This window comes from Thermobia domestica, chromosome 9 (genome assembly GCF_964235325.1).
Source record: "Thermobia domestica chromosome 9, izTheDome1.hap1.1, whole genome shotgun sequence".
In the NCBI taxonomy this organism is placed as follows: Eukaryota; Metazoa; Arthropoda; class Insecta; order Zygentoma; family Lepismatidae; genus Thermobia; species Thermobia domestica.
This window is the reverse complement of record NC_137462.1, coordinates 70980416-71002933: the sequence shown is the minus strand read 5'-3', so window position 1 is coordinate 71002933 and position 22518 is coordinate 70980416. Positions and strand designations below refer to the sequence as shown.

Below are 22518 nucleotides of genomic sequence, written 5' to 3'. Positions count from 1 at the left end.
CTGACTTAACGAATTAAATTAGATTTAAAGTGATTCGATTAGTCCAATAAATTGTGATTTTTTTTTTAACGATGAAATCTTGCATGGAGCATGGAATTCCAGGTTGGTACAGTAGGTGAAGCCAAGTCAGGCCTGATCAAGAAGTAAATTCTCGGTGAATATCCGCCTGATCAATTTACCGAACACCTATAGCCTTAAAAATATAATTATTTCACAAAGTGTTCTGTTGGTTGATTTTCAGCACCAAGGCTATACAAAACGTGAACAAACAATGCAGCGAGCTCTTCTGTGGCTAAGCGGTTAGCGTACGCGCCTTTTGCGTGGGAGACCCGGGTTCGATCCCCGGCGGGGGTTCATGTGATTCGGACTCCACGTTAATCAGTATATCCCGTCTCATACAGCCTCGCTGCTGAAAGGGACGTTAAACTCAAAATCAATCAAGTCAACAAACAGTTTAGCATGTGATCTGAACTGGCAGGCACATGAAGGCAGGACTCCGCGCATATGCTAACTACATAGACACGTAATCTCTACACAAAGGGTTCGAGTCATTACAAACATTTATAAACCTATAAAACTCACGCCATACTCAACCTCTTAACACTCCAGGTCTATCACCCTCATCACAGCAAAATGAAGATTAGACGGAGGACTTCATGAGACACTCCATCTGTGGTTTGAACACGTAAACTTCAATCGATTGAAATTTGTTTCTTGCAGAATATAATTAAACACACAACAGTTTTAGTTAATTAAATCTATCTCATTAAAATTACACATCGATATTCTATGAATACCTTTCATTTATTTTCAATACCCATCAAACTGCAAGGTCAATGAAAAGAACTGGAAGTACCAAGTGATTATCTTGTGCTTTTATTTTCTTGAGGTCAGTTACATCAAAATTTCATATCTTAAAAGAATACTAAATACAAAAATGTAAAAGATTTCACTTATCAACATGCAGTGAGCCTGTATGATAAGAAAATAGATGTAAAACGGAGAGATATTTGGAAGTACAATGTAAGGAGATAATATGTAACAGACTTTCAAAAATCTATTTTTTTTAATCATAATAAATATTTGATATTAAAGTACTTTCACAATCACATCGATAAGGAAGTAACGTGTATTTAATAAAGATCTATGATTTTCATTTTAAAGGAACCAAAGAACAATATGTAATTTATCACAGAATTGTGGTCGGGCATTAAAATCCAATATATGCTTACAATTAACATTATTTCTCAGATACAACATGTAAGACGTAAAGTAGATCACAGTTATGAAAAATAAGTGCTGTAGAATAGTTTAAAATTATTATATTTGCTTAGAATTAATACATACAGTTCATTTATTCCGACATTGTTTAATTGATAATCAGAACGAACATAACACTACAGCGAGGAATGACTGCTTAGATCTTTTAAAAAGACGAGACTTATTTCTTTAAGATGTAAATTTTATACAAGTACATGCCATTTACAGACAAGCGATCATTGGGGTAGACGAATACTGTAAGCGCTTCAGATAAATTTAAAAAATTAAAAACAGAACACAGTCTCACAAACAGGGACAAGGGAACACCCATCTTTTCACTATCCTGTATTATTTACAAGTTTTATTAATGTTACTTCCTTTTCCTTCCTTGAATAAATAGAAATGTGTATCTCTTTTGCCTGTACATTGAATTCCTCTACAATTTCCTTACAATTGGTTCTAATTCCAGTACAAGCCTGAGTACACGGTTATCGACTCTCTCATGAAACCTGAAAGCCGACTCTCGCAGAGGCGGCTCGTGAGGGGAAGTCCCACCTATAAAAATTAAAGTTCCTTGCTTCCTAATGTACTAATTATTTTATACAACTTGTATAAAACAAACAGTACCTTAGATAACTTTCTAACTTTAGTTTAAAGTGATGAAACTAATTTTTACCAATGTGCCTCATGAACCGTCTCTGATTCATGGTTAGATAAACAAGCATTAATGTGGTAAAAACGAACAAACTAATCGTAGAGACGCACTACTGTCATACTGTGGTCCAAGCTTCAGTGATGAACACACAGACTCCAGACTTATCAAAAATAACTAAGAGGTGACAACTTCTACTTGTTCTCTCAATCTGGCCATTTTGAATTCTAGTGAGTTGTCCCATTACTATACAGACATCTGTAAACTAGTTTCCAAGACAGTCAACTGCAAAAGGCTTCTCCTCTATGATTTGTTCATTTTTCCTTCCTTAAATGCTTTTTTTTTTTTTTTTTTTTGTGTTATTAATGTGAACAATGGTTCATGGAGAATATATGAGCCTTTACTTTAATTCAAATTAGATTAAAAGCCCTGTTTTTTATGGTCTCTACAAAAATTAGAATTAATACTAAGTAAAATTTCTAAGAGTATCATGAATTCAAGATATTTTTGTACATTCCGCATCGCAATATAAGTTCAACGTTTGGCTCAGTTTTCACATTATTATTCACATAAAATACAGTTTCAAAAATAACAGGATAAAACATTTACGCACAAGCATAACAGTATTATAGTAAGATATTATTTACTTTTTTGTATGTGTATATATGAAGAGATTATTTTACTGCAACGGTTGAACTTTTATGATCCCAAAAATTTGCAGATTTTTCTAAAACTACTTTCCCAACATCCCACTGTTTACCGCCTTCCAAATATGGCGGCGTTAGTTCTCGATATGCTAAACATACTCGCCGTTCAGTCACATCTTCACGTAATACACAATGCTCCCAATCGTAGCGAGCTGGTCCATACAAAACTAACAGAGATCTACTCGGCATTGGTATTCTTACGATGGGCCAATCATTTGATTCGTTTTGCCTGCACTCATTACTAATATTATTAACAGTTTCATCTTTATTTTCACACACTACATGACAATTACTGTCTACACAGTCTGGTGCTCTCTTAATAACACAGCCTTGCGCATCAAGTACAGGTTTATATGTGCTAACATCAGCTAAATTGTACCGACTTTTGTCCCCAGAATATTTAGTCATAGTCAAAACACAATCTGCTATTAGATTTACTGTAACAATTCTTTCTCCCCAGATCCAACAATCATCTATATGGGGATCAATGGATGCTCCCCTCTCTGGAGTATATTCTAAAGTGCACTGTTCTACAGTTTTGTAACCTTCCAGAATAGGAATGGATGAAAATTTGTCCTGGACGAACTTGGAGAAAGCAGGAAATCCATTAAATTCTCCTGGTCTCACCTTTCTCTTTTTGAAGTTGCACTTCGGTCCGAAGTTCTAAAAGAAATTAAAAAGAAATTGTGTATGTATAACTCTGAATGTTATGTCATGCATTTTGAAACATATATTCAGTTCTAAAATAAATGAGTTCATTTCCGCTGTGAATTTACTGTATACTTCTAAACTATGGAAAATCAATATTGAAGCCATAAATAGCAATCTACCAACTGTGATTTACAAGAATAAGATCGGAGGATGGAAACTGTTTCTAAGACGCTGAATTCACACGAATATACGATCTCTCGCTACCATTTTCGTTCTGACTCTACAGGGATCCGAATTAGATGTTGTGGCAAACTTCTACACCTTCCGACTTTTCTAAAAACTAAGGGTGGAAATAGAACCTATTTTGGAGGCACTAGGCGTTAAGAATACTTCCTCGATATCTACGAGGGCAAGTCAAAAATTATCCGCAATGTAACTGTAACTTTTCTTACATTGTTCATACTGACTTCTGTCCTCGTTTATTGTATTGTTATGCTATGCAAGTTTGACTCTAATTCCTCCATTTTCTTCTTTTAGTTGCAGATAAATCATGGTCGCTCCATTAGAAGTTTGCACCAAAGAGGAACAACGAGCAGTGATCCGGTTTTTGTGGTCGGAAGGTGTACTCGTATCAGGGGCCACAATCCATCAAAGATTTTCGGTAAAATACGGGAACAGTGTCTTGCCACAACGGAGTGTCAACGAATGGACTGAAAAATTAAAAAATGGTAACACAAGTATTCCGCACGAGGAAGGAGCCGGACCATTTTTGAATTTTTCGATCTATTCGCAGATTTTGATGGATTTTAGCTCCTGATACATCTTCCAACCACAAAAACAGGATAACTGTTCGTTGTTTCTCTTTGGTGCAAACTTCTAATAGAGCAGCCAAAAAAAGACAAAAAAAGACAAAAAAATTATCTGCAACAAAAAAAGACAAATAGAGGAATTAGGATCGAACTTTCATAGCCTGATCACAACAGCAAACAATAAAATAAACGAGGACAGAGGTCAATATGAACAATGTAAGAAAAGTTACAGCTACATTGCGGATAATTTTTGACTTACCCTCGTATTACAGTTTTCTCTCTACGACGATTAGGCTTAAATCGAAAATAGTAAATTTCTACAACTTCCGGTTTGTCTACACCGAGAGGGATGGAAAGGAAATTTTAGTTTTGGGATGCTGAATTCGTATCAAAAATCCTTTCTCGCTACCTCTTACAGTTTTACTCTATATAGATCAACATTGAAACCGTTCAATGATTTATTTCTACCACTTCTTGTTTGAATAAAAGAAAAACGAGACGTAATCTTTTCTTGGAACATTAAATAGTTTTTGCTTTGATACCCGCTGAAGACAGAAGTTTCCATACTTACGCACATCATAGTTTGCAAATCTGATAAATCAAACTATTCGTGTCGCGTCTGTTGCCCAGTTTTAAATAATATAGCTCTATGTGCATTGAACGAAAATACAATGAATACCATATAATACGTTAGTGATGGATTTTAGTATATAGAATAAAACACAAGTGGACATCAAGATATTTGTTAGAACATGAGATATAACCTAACGCATATTGACCGTACAATTATTCGTATTAATTACATTACCAATTTCAGTGCCGTTAGTAAGATTCTAAGGGTGTTTTTCAGTGTCTACTTAAAAGTGTGTGTGTTAGCGGTTAGCCTGAAACCAAAGCTTACGAAATTACTACTAATTTTAGGATTATTTTACTGTTCACTAAACATCATCAAGGGCGCCCATGTTGTGGTTTCCAAAAGGGGGGAGGGGATATAGGCGAGGTATCAAATATAGTTTCAAATTTTGCTATAACTAATGTAAAAATTCTATTGGGCTTTCGATATTCCCAAGTACGATTTCCTCTTAGGTGGGACGAGCGCCCCACCTTGCCCCCCTGATGGGCGCCCTTGAACATCATTACGTTAAACTGAAATCGAGTGCACGGAACTAACTGGTAAAAATTGTCTTGATACTTCATGAAATGTTCCAAAGCAGCAAAAATTATAATTTTACACAGTGAAGAATTAAGACCTTTACTTCTTTGGAACCTTCCAGTAATTATCAAGTTTTTTTTTTTTTTTTAAACTTATTTTTGTATGATTTGTAACTTGTTTTAATGCGCAGTCATTATTAATGTAAGTCTTACTTCTTGTCAGAAATTGGAATCTCATCAGTTACAATAAACTGTACTTCTACTGGTAGTTACAGTGTTCATTGTAGAATACTGATATTTACTTTCTACTGGTTGAAACCCCTGAAAAAACCCATACATATGGTGTTTGTCCATCACAAAGCCCACAACGATACGGCCAGTACTGAGCCAGTTGTACCAAAAACAGCAAATACAGTGTGTATACATAAAACGTTAATAAACGGGCCTTTTACATTTTCTGTGGTCATCGATTAAATTTAATACCTATGGTTCTTTCAATACCTGTTTTCTCCTTCCACTCTGTGACAAGTCCCATGGCATTTCATCGATTCCTCTCATTAGTTCCTCCAGTTCTTCTGGCGAAATGAAATCCAGCTGTAAAAATAAGTGTTTAGTAAGTTGTACACAAAATTGAGGCGAAGAAGTGCAGATTAAAAGAAACATACAAAATCTCAAAGTAAAACGACGATAAATCAGTTAAATAACAAATCTTCACCCTTGTAAGATGTACACGGGATCTCGTACTATAATGGAACTCCCTTAACTTGAAAGGAATGTTTTTAAATATTAATACCAGGGCTTTTATCTGTAAATGGAATTATTATATATGCATTTCTGTAAATACTATTATTATTAAGTATACATTATTATTTATTTAATACTATTGTTAAATATTATTATTAAGAAGAAAGATCGGAAGTTGATTAGAATGAGAACGCAAGGAACACATTTCTAAATTCACTTTAATGTTAACCATGTAAGTGTGAGTTTCGAAGTTGATTTTTATGTAATTTCGAAACTCGGTTAACGTCTTCCTGATAAATAATCAAGCCCTTCCCCATTGGTCTAGCGGCTAACGCGGATGCCTTTGGTGTACGTGGCCCTGGGTTCATACCCTGGTGACAAGAGCATAAAGTACGTAATTTCACAATCATTCACTTCATTAATCATTCGTCTCCTTTAGCCTAAAGGGTACAGCAATGGGACGTTAAACTAAAACATTTAGTCAAGATTATTGGCTGGTTATTATACCTACCATTAGTATTTAATTAAACCGGAATTTTTCATTGTAAATTAGGCAAACCACAATGATTTCTAGATTATAGCTTGAGAAACTCCTAAGTAGATTAAATATTATGATTTCATCAAAGATACTAAGTTCTTGAAATGCATAAAAATATTACAGATTCACTAATACAATACAATGTTCAAAAAGTAAATAAAAAGAAAACATTTTTCATCACGCAAGTAAATGCTATGGATTCCTAATACAATTACAAAAACACAAAGTAGTGTTATGAATGCTAATTGTATTTGAAAACATTTTCTTTGAGACGTATGAGACTCACTTCGAGTCACTCATCGAATCAAGGTCAATAATGAATTATATTAGAGTAAAGTCTGCTGAAGTCAAATTACGAATTACGATTTAAGTTAGGAAAAACAAGTATAATAGAAGTAATTAATATCTACGTATAATATGGAGCGGTGGTTCCCAACCCTTTCTATGACTCACGACTCACTTCACTGAACATCCACGACATCGCGACACACTTGTTTGAGTTTTTATTTATAATAATATAGGGTTATATCTTTCTATAAAATAATGACCATGTGTTTCTGAACTGAGTATTGATGCTGTCGCTGGAGGCATTGACTGATACAGTCTGTAATATTCTTTATTATACCAGCTTTACCTATTATACAGGGTGTTTGAAAACAACACCAACAATGTTTGGGAGGTGATCCCTCACACCAAGATAAGACAAAAAGTATAGATCAACCGGGTACAGAATCCATCATTTCGGACTTACAAGCTACCGAAAACATGAAAAATTAGCTTTAAAGGTTCCTAGCTCCAATACTATGAGATCTGGTCAAGACTTCATTTCGGAACTAATATGTGCGCTATCCAAATATCCAATTTCAGAATCCTGCGGTACTTCGGCAACGATTTTTATAGAGGTAGTTGACGAGTACTTCAAATTATATGCTCCCAGCCGAACTCCCTCTACAAAAATTGTTGTGTGAGTACTGCAGGATTCTGAAACACGGATTTTTGGATAGCGTACGTATTAGTTCCTAAGTGAAGTCCTGACCCGACTACGATAGGTCCCACGGTTTTGGAGCTACGGACCTTTAAAGTTCATTTTTTTCATGTTTTCGACAGCCTATAACTCCGAAAGGAAGCATTTGTGCACCCAGGTTGGTCTACACTTTTTGTCTTATCTTGGTGTAAGGAATCACCTCCCAAACATTGGCGGTGTTGTTTTGAAACACCCTGTACATAATTAGATAATACACTAATCGCTGAGTAAAGCCAACTAATTTTATTCTAAAACTAATGACAGTTTTCCCAACTAAACATTTGGCTTCATCACATACTGTGACATACATGAGAATTAACAGATAGCCATAGAGTCTGATGAAGAAGTGTTTAGGTGGTGAAACTGCCATTAGTTTTATAATAAAACTAGTTGGCTTTGCACAGCGATTGTTTATTATTTAATGATAGGCCTACAGTCTCTCTAAATTGACTTTAAATAATTAGTAAATGCTTCAAGATTTTTAAATCCTAAAATTTCGGGACACGACTATACAGGATAAAACATACCATAATAAAAATTCCTGGATAGGCTATTGGGCTTCCTGTATGATCTGGGTGCTGCTTGTAGTCGTTAACGTCCCAGCCTGGCCAAGCTTTATTGCACCAAGGACAGTAGACATACGTATTCCGTACCTTGAAAAAAAAATCCAAAGCAGAAAATTTTTATATTTAAGCTACAACTGATTACTTCATGAATTTATTACACCAAAATTACTGTTCAGAAGGCTTTCAACTACATCTGGATACAAAATGTCTCGCACAAAACAAAGCTTTTCCTACCAGGATCACATTATGTCTCATTCAAGGGAGTTCGATAGATCACAGCATTTGGCCATATGCAAAAATGAATACAAACGGTCATATTTAAGAATGCTGATAACGAAAATATTATTTTATAGCTATTAAGTTTTGTGATTTAACATATTTCTTTAGTTATTTCTTCCGCTTCTATGCACAACTGCTCGCTTGTCATAAGGTTAGAGCGTTTCGGTTAATACTGAAGCACAAGGAATGAACGCTTTTTATTATTGAATTGGGCTTTAGCATTCTTTCCAGCGGCGAGGCTCTTTCGACATACACATGGGGTTTGAGCAACATATGAGACCCACCGGGAATCGAATCCAGGTATGCACCGCCGAAAACGCGTACGCCAATCATACAGCCACAGGGGAGCTTGAATCTTTTTTTTTTTTTTTTTTTTTTTTTTTTAATGTAACGTTGCACGTTTATGTCCTTTAGGGTAAAGGAGACCAACAAGTAATTGAAGGGGACGATTACGAAATAATTAGTGGAAAGAAAATGTGGAAGGAAAGGAGAAAACACTGAGAAATCCTATGGACACGATGTTGTTCACCCCTAGTACCAGAGATGAGCTGCTCCACAGGGAATGTAAATAACTTGGATGGCTGCAACTCAATGTACAAAATATGAAGCTCTAACCAAATTTCCAAGTGGTTACTTGCGCAACGTTACAAGCAGCAAACAACACTGATTATTAGTATGTTAGCTATTATTTAGGAAAATCAACGGTGCAAAGGAATTAAGAAATAATCAGTGAAAGAATGTTAATTCAAACAATTATTTAATGAACCTGACAATGCCCGCTCCAGCTGGTATCCTTATGCATACACAAAAAAATTACACTCGATTAATTTTAAAAGAATAGGTCTAAACTTTCCGGGTTACCTACCGCAGACGGCGGCCAGAAATACAAAATTTACGGAAAAATGAACAGAATCAGATGAAATGTCAGCATGAAAGTAAAAAACATACAAAAAAGAGCAATCAAGGTCATCTGCGTAAGGCGATTATCTAGGCGGGAAAACGAAGTTAACTTTTGGTGATGCGATATTGGGTAGTCAATAGAGCGTAAAATGCAGTTTCAAACTTATTGTTTATTAGCTAACCTAGCACATGTATGCTGCTATAATGGAGGGGAAATACAGAAAAGCGGAGCGAAAACTAATAAGAGGAGAGTTGCATCTGAACCTAATGTAGTGAAAAGGGGAAAATTTTGGGCGCTATCCTATTTTAAGAGACACAAATTTGTAATATCTACAGAAAAAAATGTTACTTGACTTCATGATAGACTTGTACAAGTATCGTAATCAAAATATATCGGGATATTATCTCCTGCGTGCGTAATACGGTAAAAATACGAAATGGACAGTGTGCTCTTTGCCACGTAGTACTCCGTAAGAAAGACGTGATGAAGTGAACTGCTATGTGAAGGCAGAGTAGAAAGTGTGCCACCATAGATGACCATTTTGCACTAGGCTTGCGCTCACTTCTCTCAACTGGGATCGCGCTCATTATTATTCTTAACTGGGTTCGCGCTCACTCCCGTTTGGGCTCTGTTCCCTCAATTGGGCTCGCGCTGACTTATTTCATTGGACTCCTATAGTCTACACTAACACACACAGTTCCATGAACATTCCGTTGATGTTTGGGTAAAGACTGACTTCACGCCGAACACCGCTGAACATGATTTGTTTATATTCCCTTTTAAATCGGTCTTAACCATGCTCAACTGGAGCCTGTATAGTAAACTTTATCCTAACTTGATTTACCATACTGTCTGAAGATTAATTGTAAATTTAAAGTGCAGAATATGAATAACCAATCAAATTTAAAAAAAGATTTTCAGTCATTTTCTTTTAAACGATCCTCTAAGACGTTCTGGACTATTCTTACCGTACCAAATAATTATGTCCTGGTTGATAATGTGTGTGAAAACTGATGTACACTGGGTAAGAGTGCACTTTGAGCGGAGCAAACGATTTTAGATATCTTTTAGTTTCTCCACCAATGTTTCAAATATAAGATCACCACCGTTATTTACTTCACAACAAAACATAGCGGAACGAGCGAGGAGGGCTGAAGTGTTATTTACTTCACCTGGAAATGACCTATCTATTACATACAATTATTTCATAATGAAATTCATACGCAGTGTATTAATAGTTGTTTCTTAGAATAGGAGTTACATGCATGAGTTTAGATTTACAGTGTGAGAACTTCCTTTACGGGTATAAATACGCTTTCGAGCGTATGCCATACGAACAACTTTTCAAGGAATACAAACCAACTTCTGCTATGTATTTCATGATTATTGATTAAGAATAGTTTGTAGAATTTAATAATCTACACCATTTTCTTTCATATTTATTCACTCATTTTAACTGTAAAATTAACATTCATATGATGGACTATTCTCAAGCAGTACCGTTTCCATAATCCTTATGGTAATCAAGCGACGAAAGAAAAACTGATAAAAAGCATAAGAATTCTCGTGAGCTGCAAGCTAGCTTATTGTGTAACTTCATTAAGGCGTATCACGATACAATTCAATAGAAGGACAATTGGTTACATAATTATTACCAGGAAAAGTGAACCAGAGAACATGAATATCTACTAGCACATTTAAACTATATTAAATTAAAAACACATTTAAACTATATGCACATACAGTAAGAATCAATGTTGTTCGTTTAAAGCTTATATTACAGCATATAAAGCTTATTTTACCCAACATAACTCATTAAAATATTTGAATTAGGTCCTATACTTACCGATCTTTCAGTGACAAAATCTTTCCTGGTAATTCCAAAATCCGTTTCACAAATAAGACAAGTCCGTATACCTTTACAGCCACAAGGTCTAGGCTTTTCCATACTTGTTTGATAATATTTACAGAATATTCCAGTCTTTGTTTCCCTAAAACAAATAAAAATATTAATCTATAAAACGATGCCAACCACTTCATATTTAACTGCTACCAGTGAACACCTAGACCGGACTACGGAAAGCGATAGGCGATTATCATGTTTTCAGAACGTTAAAATATAGAACAGTGATACCATAAAGTAAAAATTAAATTATTCGGATTCTTCGAGATATTACTGTAGTTGCTTTAGGCATAACAAAGAAATGAAATATCTTTATGTATGTATACATATTTCTTTCTATACCTTTATTATAGTTAATTAACATTAGAAAAAAGGAGTTTTTTATTGTTGTAAAATTTATAATATAAATTAATAAAAACATTTATATCATTGAGAGGATTGATGAGTTGAGGAATGAGAAATGCGAACAAAACAATTGACAGACTAAAGTCGTAAGAAAACAAAAATGGAGGAGGAGTAAATAGGTGAAATCAGAAGTTAATTTTACGAAGGTAGGCTTTTGTTATTTAAATGTAATATGTGAAATGTAAAAATATGTCATGTAAAAAGGTTTTATACAAATTCGTAGTAGTACAATTTCAGGTGACATGTCTGGATTTCACAAAGGTAAGGCAGAAGCATATAGGCCTACTAATTGTTACTGTATTTGTTTAGATTTTGAGTAACTTTATTAGTCGTTCTCATTTATTCCACTATTACATAGTGCAAATACAGAATATCTAAACGACAAAATTGAGGTTTACACTAAAATTATAATACTTTTAATCAGAAAGACGTTTTTACCTGAACAGTTTTTGGTGCAGATTGATGAACTATCATTTCAAATTTATAATATATTTCAGTGTTCATTGAAATGAAATATAGATGTATGACATTGATTTGTATACCAGCAAATAGCTTTTATGCTACTGCTGTATGGATTTAGTTTATGGTGCACGTAGTACCTGTATGTGTGCTATTTCTTGTTAAAAACCAAACACCAAGTTGGGTTACCGTATGTCCCATTTTAACTGCGACAGACAAGACAAGTTTTTACTTTAGTCATTTCATTCAATGAATCGATTCATAGGGACTGGTTCGGGTTCACTCGATCAGACGGTTCTACCAAATAGAAAATTTATAGGTAAAATACGATGTGAAACATTTTTTGTGACGTAATGAGAGTGTGAATGTAAGTAATGGCTATTGTGTAGCTTTGGGGAACCAGGTTTTTAACCGACTTTTTTGCGATATTCTATTCACATTTGGTTAGGTTAAGTTAACAATTAATTCAGACAATATTGCCGAGCGAGCGTTAACGAGTGAAGGCGGGTTAGAGCCCCGCAGGGCACGTTTTCTGTCTTCGTTAGTGTTGACCCCCATTACTAAGCAATTACCTAAATAATTACTGTGGGTTAAATTCCAAAGTTGGGCGTCCGTTTCCAGCGAAATTTTTAAAATTTACAGGAAATATATGGATAATTTGATCGTTTGTGTGCTTGATAATATATAAGAGTCTCGAAATATCTGTTTATTTGTTATATATAAGCGGTTATAAACATGGGACTATATGGCGAGCGGAGGGAACTACTTGGCGCAAGGTAACCGAACAGTTGCATTGTGGGAAAGAAACGAGCATTTATGTTACCAACATGGCGAATTACAAGGGCAATGAATTAGCGGTTTTAACATTTGTGAAGGAATACATTGATAACGAGCAAAATCTTTTAAAAGTTTGTGAAGAGCACGGATTAATGAACCTAATAACAAATTGCAGAAAGTGTGGAAAGGAGATAACAGTGAAAAAACTTGACGAAAGCGGACGCCCAACTTCGGAATATATGCCTTACTGTTAATGCACAGCACATTGAAATAAATTTGGAGTGATAGTGAAAGTTTTATATGTAAAGTGTTGTCTTCCACTAGCCTCGTTTATGGGTATATCGCCCTCGCTGACGCGCCTGCTCCCTGTGGATACACCCGCTCACTACTGCTCCCCCCTGCTGTGCTCCTGTCTTGACTCGGTTAGGTAGCATTCGTGGTTGTAGTGGCCACTTTTCACAAATTGATTCGTGTTTTATCTGCTGTAGTTTTCAATGGCATAACGTCCACACTGTCTTTATACTGAGTCCTCCTGAAGTCAATCAGGAAGTAATAATGAATCTCCTCATTTAGTGCATGCTCTGCTAAAAGAAATACAAAGCTGTAAACTAACCTGAAATTGTAAGAAATATGTCAAAATTTGACAGAAACGTCTGCTTGAGTAATACCACTGGTTCCTCGGAAAATTTCGTTCAATATCACCAGGAACCAGTTGGTGACGAATCGAATCGGCTAGAAATCATGGTAATTCAAACTGTTATGTTCCTACAATTATTTTGAACATTGAAGGATTCAAATGCTGACAGATTTAGAAACATACTAACTTCTCATCGTAGCATATTTCTAAATTTATCAAAACTTGAAATATGCAATGTATAAAATAGTAACAGAAGAAACTACAGCAAGACCAACTATATTTTCAGACTGCTTCAAAGAGAACCAAACAAATTATATGCATGAGGACGGCAGGCTCCATAACACCCTATTACAACATAAAAAATTCTAAACTAATGTCTGCAAACTGCACAAAAGTATATATTTGAAAGGAAAAAGGAAGTCCCCGACCCAAACTACAAAATATCTTACAATTAAAGAAAAAAAATAGAAATAAGTACCTGAGATTTTAAATTGGTGAATATAGTTCTACAGCATGCTTCATGAATAAAACATATTTTCCCCCAACGCTACAACCATAACAAATGCGATAATAACATACATAGTTCACCTTCAGCCGATCAACTCGTACTTTTCATAGCTTACACCTTTTCTCACATACATTGCAATTTCTATTAAGCTGTAATAATTCGACTCTAAACCAGAACATATAACTATTAACCTCACTTGTCACATACTATCTAATGTTGATAAGCGATATAAATTTAAATCTGTCATTTGTTCTTCGTCAAAAAGAACTTCCACCCCAATAGACTTGTGCGACCATAACACAGTTCAAACGAATACGCGAGCAATGCACCCGTGAATAACAGGAGAGAACACTAATGAAGATGACGTCAAATCATATACATACTTCCCCGCTTTAAAAAAAAAAAAAAAAAAAAAAAAAAAGTACCAATAGTACGATATCACGTCCTACGTGACATGATACCAGTAATGAACATAGAACAAATCGAAGAATCGCATTTAAAATGAATGAGATGACCAAAGTGAAAACTTGCTCTGTGACAGTGCCGGTTTGAAAGCTTTTGGTCTATGTCTTATAGAAAGGGGCCAACTGTATACAATGTTAAAGTTGTACTTTTGCCAACGAATTAAAAGGCTAGTAGAGATTGGATTTTTTAAGTTCCGCATATGATTTAAGCTCTCCAAATTACGTAATTTACATAAAAATTGAGAGAATTTCACGATATCTTAATATCAGAAACAAAAGAGGTAATGAAGATCATCACTATACGGTGATCAATTACGGAGAAAAAGTTTAGTATTGGACTAGGCCTATATGAAGGCGCGTAGTGAGACCATATTAGGTAAACTGACAATAGAGCATAAGGAGTCAGTGTTTCAAACGCACCGTTTCAGTAACTAACATAGGGTATGTATGATGCAGTAGGGACGGACAAGAATGCTGATTGATTCTAGCAACACTCCACAGTATCACAAAAGGTAAGATAAGTAAACATGCTCAGCGTTTAAAAAAACTTCACTTCTTAAGAGGAAGGGGAGAAGGGTAAAATTTCTGTAACTTTTTTTTTCCCCATCATTATGGAAAATGATATCGACATTGTGTTTCTTGCTATCACGGAATAACAGTTGAACCGTTTGAGATGAATTTTGGAAAATAGCGCTTGGGTCCAGCTATGTTACAATTTCATTTCAATACAAAAACAAATTCTGAGGAGGAGAAAAGGGGTTCAAATAAATCTTTTAAATATTTTTTATGAACCTATTATTATCATGCAAAGAACAAGTATTTCAGTTAATATTTCTATATTGTTTTCTGTTCAAGGGTATACATGAGAGTTAATTGTTAATTTGTTTAGAAAACACATATGCTCAAAAATACTACATTTCAATCGTGATATATTGTGTAATTCATAATAATTTTTGTATTTCATTATGAAGAATTTCCTGGACTAAATATTCTTTCAGCTGGTCACGCTTTGTCACCTCGTGAGTCGGTCACGCTCCGTCAGTCCTCGCAGAGTCCATGTTCGAAGCGCGTGACTCCGAATTGATCTGGAGGACGGAAGTTTTGACCCGCGCTATTAACTTATATTTAACTATAGGCCGCCACCGAAAATCTCCGTATGGAGACCCATCATATCCGAGTGGATGGGGGGGGGGGGGGTGCAAGGAATAGAAGACGCGATAAATTGCATTAATTATGTGAGGCTTAGCAATAACATTGATAACGCGAATCAATAAACATAGCGAATTTCGACAAACATCTTTAAATCATTTGTAAGAGAATTCAAGTTAACATGCTACATTAGAACATCCTATCAAATACAATAATACACACAAATGTGTGTTACCAAGTGTGAGTATTAATAGTAATGAGACACTCACACTGTTAGTCAATTTCAGCATACTACAACAAATAACAAATTTTGTTCCAACAAGGTAATTTGACTGGTACATACACAAATATAAACGAACGTGCAAGCACCAAATACAACATCAAGAACATTGGCTTGAATTAGCATTCAATAAAATAGAAATGAAATTAAAATGAAATCTTTCAGTGTTACGTCGCACCATTATGCCGGGTAGGCTAAAGGGCACGGTGATAATGAGTAATGAATGCATAGTAAAATGAGGAAAAGTAGAAGGAAACGGGAGAACTCCAAGAAGACCAACCAACACAGTGTTTGAACATCACAAGGACCACTTGGCGCAAACTGGGATCGAACCAAAGATCCCACGCACCAGAGGTGAACGCTCTACCACTGAGCCACCGTACCCCAATAAGATAGAAATGTTAGCAAGAGGTGAAAGCAGAGGTGGAGCCAAGGGAGGACCTGGGGGAGCCAGGCCCCCTTGCTCAAATTCTTGGCCCCCCTAGTCCCCCCCCCCCAACACACACACACATACTGGTACTGCTATAGATCGAAAAACGATGAGTTGATAGTGGCCACAAGTGGAAATACTACCGAAACATCTCTCGGAAAGAGAGTTAGCAACTGCAGAATACCGTATGTTGCAACAGTCTGCGTTCCGAGTAAAAGGTCCAGGCTCGTTTTTGTTTGTAGTACAGCAAGATCTAATTCATCGAAGTCTGTAAGCTGCATACATTGACCTCACCATCTGAACGTTCCTTTTAACCTCTGTCCCTTACCTGGTTATCTTCTTTGTTTTTGACAAAGAACCAGAAAAAAAGAACAATCAGTTAGTATTTTCATTCGCTTCGATGTTTAAAGTCATACTGAAATAAGAGATTCTCACTTACAAATAGCATACACTGCTGTAAAATATTACACTTGTGTTGAACGAAAGAAGTCTTCGTAAACTAAGTAATTAATTTGCATTGATTACGGCAACATAGAACAAATACATAACATCCATTGAATAATTTGGTATTATTATTATTATTAAATAATCTTAATATTCGAGCCGTCTTGTTTAATAGTTAGTAAAAGAAGAGAGCAAAAGTTTTTATTATTTTTGTCATTCTCTCTGTTATCCGTATCCCAATCGTTCGAGGAAATTAAGATATTGAATACTACCAACACCTACTCTTTGCTACTGATACTGGTTCTCCTCTTTCCTAACCCTCTTGGCCGTTGACAACTAAACCTTCTACTGCGATGTTAACAAGCGATACTAGTGATTAGCGATACAAGGTAAACGGAGTCAGCGCTTGGTGAACCTCTACTATTAACTAAAGCCTGGGGAAATGACCAGGCTAACAAAAACCAGTGATTCTTTATAAATAAATCGTTCAGAAATATTTTCTTTTAAACGATTTTAACTGTAGCTTAATCCCAAAACTGCTACTACTAGAGAAATTCTGAAGTTTATCACAGAGCAGTGCTATAATCTCATGATTACTAAACATAAGGTAAGATACCGAGATGATACAACTTGGTTGTAGCAGTAGTGCTATTTTGTGTAAAAGTGGTAGTTACTTCCGTGACCAGGTTGTAGGCCATCATCCCGTTTTCTGATGTTTAGTAATCAGAGAGATATCAGGAGTTTGTGGGACTGGTCCATATATAAGTTCCAGGTATTCCATTCAGTAAGTTCAGTCAGTGAATACCCACTTTTATCACAGATTTATATTTGTTCTTTGTCAAAATATAGATTTCTGAGAAAATTAAGCATTTCTGAGAAAATTACATTGTAGTAATTATGAAGAACAGTAAATCAATTATGACATGAATTTTCGACAGGATATACTAATTAATACCTCTCCTTCAAATCTAATCTCAAAACTAACAATATTAATTTAGTATCGACTACAGGATAGAAACGTTAAGGTAGATTTGAATTTATTTTAAGTCTTTGAAACATCCGAGACTCAGGGGATAGAAATTAGGGAAATGAGTCAATAGGGCCATAAAAATTTCCCTAGTGACACCGAGGAAGAATCTTGACAAACTCCTCAGTCGAAATATTTACCCACGAGGGATCGATCACGCCATCTTCCTAATCTTAAGCTGATGTTCTACCGCTGAGCTTTGGTCATTCGGTGTGGATATGAAGTGTTTGTGTATTTGAATTCACGTCAAATTAAAAAATAAAATAAAATAATAATAATAATAAAAAAAACGTGAAGGTAAACAAACGAAAGAAAGAAAAAGGCCACATATACTTCTTTTGCTGTGAGGAGTTCTCATTGAAAGAAAAGGCAAATTCATTACTCAGTTTTAGAGCTCAAGGGTAAAAGTAACCAAAACTAATTGAACTACGGCCAGATCAAACCAAGAGGCTGCAACCGGGGCAGTTGCCCCGTGCGCCAGCAAACTAATCTGCAGGGTTGGCTGGTTTAAACCATGGTTTAAACCAAGGCTTAAACCAGCTGGTTTTTTCAAAAAAACCAACTGGTTTAAACCAAAAAAAAAAAAAAAAAAATGTTCGTAAAAGTGTAAGTGTTTGTAAAATCTTGATGAACACACATTTGTGGGTTATCACGTTTCACTCCCGTATATTATTCGTATTATATTCAGACCTAAATTCCCCATTCATTACTCAAAAAGATTATACTACAAAAGCAACTTCTTTTTTTACAAGTTTATAAATGTTTATTTTGTGATTTTTTGTAGTTGTTATTATTGTTATGTAATTGCAATCGAAGAAAAATTCTAAATATTGTTTCGTTTCAATGTTTACTATTGATAAAATACATCGAAAATGCCGTACTTTTTGTGTGTGTGGGGGGGAGGGGTCATACAGACCCCACGAGAGGCATTTAGTGAAATAAGTATCTTTGGTATCTATTTATGTATAAATGAGTTTGAGCCAAAGTGGACTCAAGTAATTCGTATCTTTATTCACTTTTCTTATTGATATGCAGATTAAGTCGGTGTATTTCTTTAATTTGGACCAATAAAAGTCGTTGTTAACTAACTTGAACTAAATTAGTTCTTCTGTACTCCGTAGTACTTTGAAATTGTTCATATGTAATTCTGTGTAATGGTTTCACTTGTGCAACTGTTTATCTTTTTGTCTTTCTGAAATGACTCTTGACAGTTATATTAAGAAGCATGTAAAGATCAGTACAACGTATTTTTTTTTTTTTTTTTTTTTAATCAGGATTCCTTCGTGAGTAAGTCGGCAGACGTATCGCATTTGTGGCCAATTAGTCCTGGTTCTGGGTTCAAATGGAAGACAATTTCTCTCGGATGTAACTGGAGAAGCGGTTTTTATTCCGCTTTAAGCTTATGTGACCCCTTCCAGCATAACCCGGTTGTTGCATAATAACATCAAGGCGAAACAAACTTATTTCTGTCCATATATGATATGAATATATAGAGCAAATCATTTAAACCAAAAAAACCTGGTTTAAACAAAAAAAAAAACCGGTTTTATTGGTTTTTTTAATAAAAACCATGGTTTTTGCCAACCCTGCTAATCTGTGTATTTATTGATGTAGATAAAAGGGGTGCTAATCGCAAAATTTGCCCTAGGCGTCAAATGTCTGGTTTCGTCACTGATTATACTACCATATTTTCAGAGTGTGAAATCGGGACATTTTTCTGAAATGTTAAGAATACATGATAATTATTGGCAATTTAGTTTAAAGTGAAACTTAAGCTTCAACAGCAAGGCTTAAAATTTAAAGTGGACTGGGACGGCAAATCAATGTCCTGTTAGAGCTCAGTTACTGTTTCTGTGAGACATTTGTCTCTTAAGAATATTTGTCCTTGTCCATCACTTTTTACTTTATTATTATTATTAATACAGTTTATATACTAAACAACTATTTTTATTATGTGGTATTAAACCAAATCTGGAACTTGTGATATTTATTTACTTCCATCATTCCATCTGGTAATTTAGTGTAATCTATACAAAAGGGAATGTTTTCGGGCTGGTAAAATTTGAAATGACTGCTGCCATGCTATAACTTTGAGCTTCGCTTTACCTTAAGTAGATGCAGATATGTCGGAAGGTTTGATTCTTCTAGATTCACTAGTTCAAACGCTGTCGAAGATGAGTTCTGGAGAATATGACTCTCGAGGAATAACATTCGAACAAATTTATCAAGAATGTTTGGAGATATGCAAAGAAAATTGTCTTAAAATTCCAGAGCCGGAAACAGATAGACAATAGGGGTTTCTCGTGAAAACGAACTGGATATTCGCCATCGAAATATCACAAATTCATTTTGGATGAATCTCTTCCTTCATTGGAGGCAGAAAACGAATTTTCTAAAGATAATATAAAAGAGACATTTTTCTGCCTACTATTGATAAGGCAGTCACTGAGATGGAAAACTGCTTTGGATCATGTAGCAAAATCATTAGATCAATTACCACTCTGCATACAAAAAGTGAAAACTTTCTAAATTACAACATCGTGGAGCCTATGGCCCAGCATTATGGAAGTGATTTGGAAATATTCAAATGTGAACTCAAAATCCTCCCAAACACAATTAAGTTGTATGAAGACGAGAGAAAATCAAAGTTGATTTCTTGATGAATTTCATTTATTTATTTATTTATTTATTTTGTGTGTCTACAAAAACGCATTCCTAGAAATCTACAAGCTAGGTATCATCTCTGTGACTATACCAGTTTCTAGTGCTACATGTGAAAGGTTATTCTCATGTTTAAAAAGATGAAAGACATATACGCAATTCAATGACTGATGATAGGTTAAAGAACTTAGGATTACTTTACATTGAGAAGAAAATTGCTAAATCGTTAGATCTTGAAAAAGTTGTTGATAAGTTTGCTGCTGTCTACAAGAATAGAAAGATCCTCTTAAGTAGAGGCATGAATCTATAAGTTATTTCCTTTACCTGTAAAAGTGTATTTCTCTGCTTCCACAAAGATGAAAACATTCACCTTGAAAACACACACACACACATATATATAGGCCTATATATATATATATATATATATATATATATATATATATATAATGTGAATAAAATTTTTCATTCATTGGAGATAGCTCCCTCAAAATTTTCTCGGGCCCTTCATTGCTCCCTCCCCCTAAAAAAATTCCAGGTACGCTCCTGGGTGAAAGATAGTAGTAGCACCAGTCTGCTAAGTTTAATTTCATATATTGATGAATTTCTGTGATAATTAACATACAGAAGTGACGTATAACTAAACGGTGCTAATAGAAGAACGAAAATAATGCTATCAGTTGCTGAAGGCGATGTTCTAATCATAAGCAGAAGATGTAGTACACAAGTAAAGCGTATTTGCAGTTTAAGCAGTTTAATTCTATTTATTCGACATGTGTTATTATCATTATCGTTCAATCAGTTAATGAAAGTGACGTGATAGAAACCTAACCTAAGCGAGGTATTAATAATATTTCAAAATTAATTTTAAACTGCTCAGTCGTTTCTCCATGTTGCAACTCGCTTTGAATGTGTCTTAAAATATAGTAATATATTCGCTTATTTGTAAGGAACAGTTTGTGTGCCGAGTTTCCCTGACTTGACGGACTTGTGAAATACTCAATTTGTCATAAAGTTTGACCCATATAGTCCCTTAAGTAGAGACGCAAAAAAGCGAGAATTTTGTAAATTTTGGCTTTTTTCATTTTGATGATTTTTCTACTTAAATAGCTTTCTTATAGTATACCGTAAAACGGGGCTACTTTGACATTTAGGGTTACTTTGACATAGAGCGGGGCTACTTTGACAGATGAGCAATGCGTGCTTCCTGTAGATAAAGGCTGATATGGTGTCCACGGTGCGAATTACCGGAGGGGATGAGAATTTCTTCCATTGTATTTCTACCCCCTCTCAATATCCTTCCTGTCTCCCAATACATAATATAAGGACTTCTAGATCCACCACTGTTTATTCCCCTCCAAAATGAATAATCTAATTCGCACTCTGACGATATATATCAACGTGTCATGGAAGGGTGAAAGAGAGTGGATTCAATGTGTCCTGTGCAAAGAAAATGGGTGTGTGGGTTTTGTAATGGTGGATCAAAAAATCCTCAGTATGCTTGTTACGACTGTGATGTTGACGACTAAGGTTTTTCTTTCCATTGATACATGTAAAGCTAACATACCGGTACATAAGTAATTATGTTAAAAGTAAAAAAAAAAAAAAATAAATAAATAAAGTAGAGTAAAAAATAAAGTAAGAATGTAAGGTAAAGCACCGTGTATGTTCCAAGTAAAAGATGTTAAAAGTGAAGCTTTAGAAAAACTTGTATAGTGGTGTATAATGATGTACCACAACAAAATAAAGATTTCGTGCTTATCAAGTATACAACATACCGTACCTTACACATGACCAAAACCATGTTTTATACACTTTACATAAATTCCCATGTCAAAATAACACCATACGTTGAATAACTTTGACCTTATGCAGCAAATACATAAGATGTCAGAGTAGCCCCACCCCCGGGGCTACTTTGACCGGTATTTCTTAATTTATTCCCGCCAAAACTTACTTGTAGAGACTTAGGTTTAGTAGTGGATGTGATAGCCTAGATACCTATTGTTATGATGAGAATAGTGTCATTCATTGGTTGCAGAAAGTGTCCCGTGTACCCATCTAAACTAGTCCAAAACCTGTCAAAGTAGCCCC

The 22518-nt window shown here is 35.1% G+C and overlaps 2 protein-coding genes across 2 annotated transcripts in view; one reads left to right on the top strand and one right to left on the bottom strand.

Annotated features, from left to right (window-relative positions):
* Positions 1-853: 853 nt before the first annotated feature.
* Positions 854-11378, bottom strand: LOC145694731 (alpha-ketoglutarate-dependent dioxygenase alkB homolog 4). The gene is made up of 4 exons (XM_081771300.1): positions 11130-11378; positions 8065-8190; positions 5733-5825; positions 854-3282 (listed from the first exon to the last, which is right to left on the bottom strand). Exons 1-4 carry the CDS (start codon positions 11229-11231, stop codon positions 2587-2589), a joined length of 1017 nt encoding a protein of 338 aa, XP_081627426.1. The 5' UTR covers positions 11232-11378; the 3' UTR covers positions 854-2586.
* A 223-nt stretch (positions 11379-11601) lies between these two features.
* Positions 11602-22518, top strand: part of LOC145694730 (RING-type E3 ubiquitin-protein ligase PPIL2) — a 70589-nt gene continuing 59672 nt past the window's right edge. The window contains exon 1 of the mRNA XM_081771299.1: positions 11602-11737. The gene's annotated coding sequence lies outside the window, so the exon portion shown is untranslated. The remainder of the gene's footprint in view (positions 11738-22518) is intronic.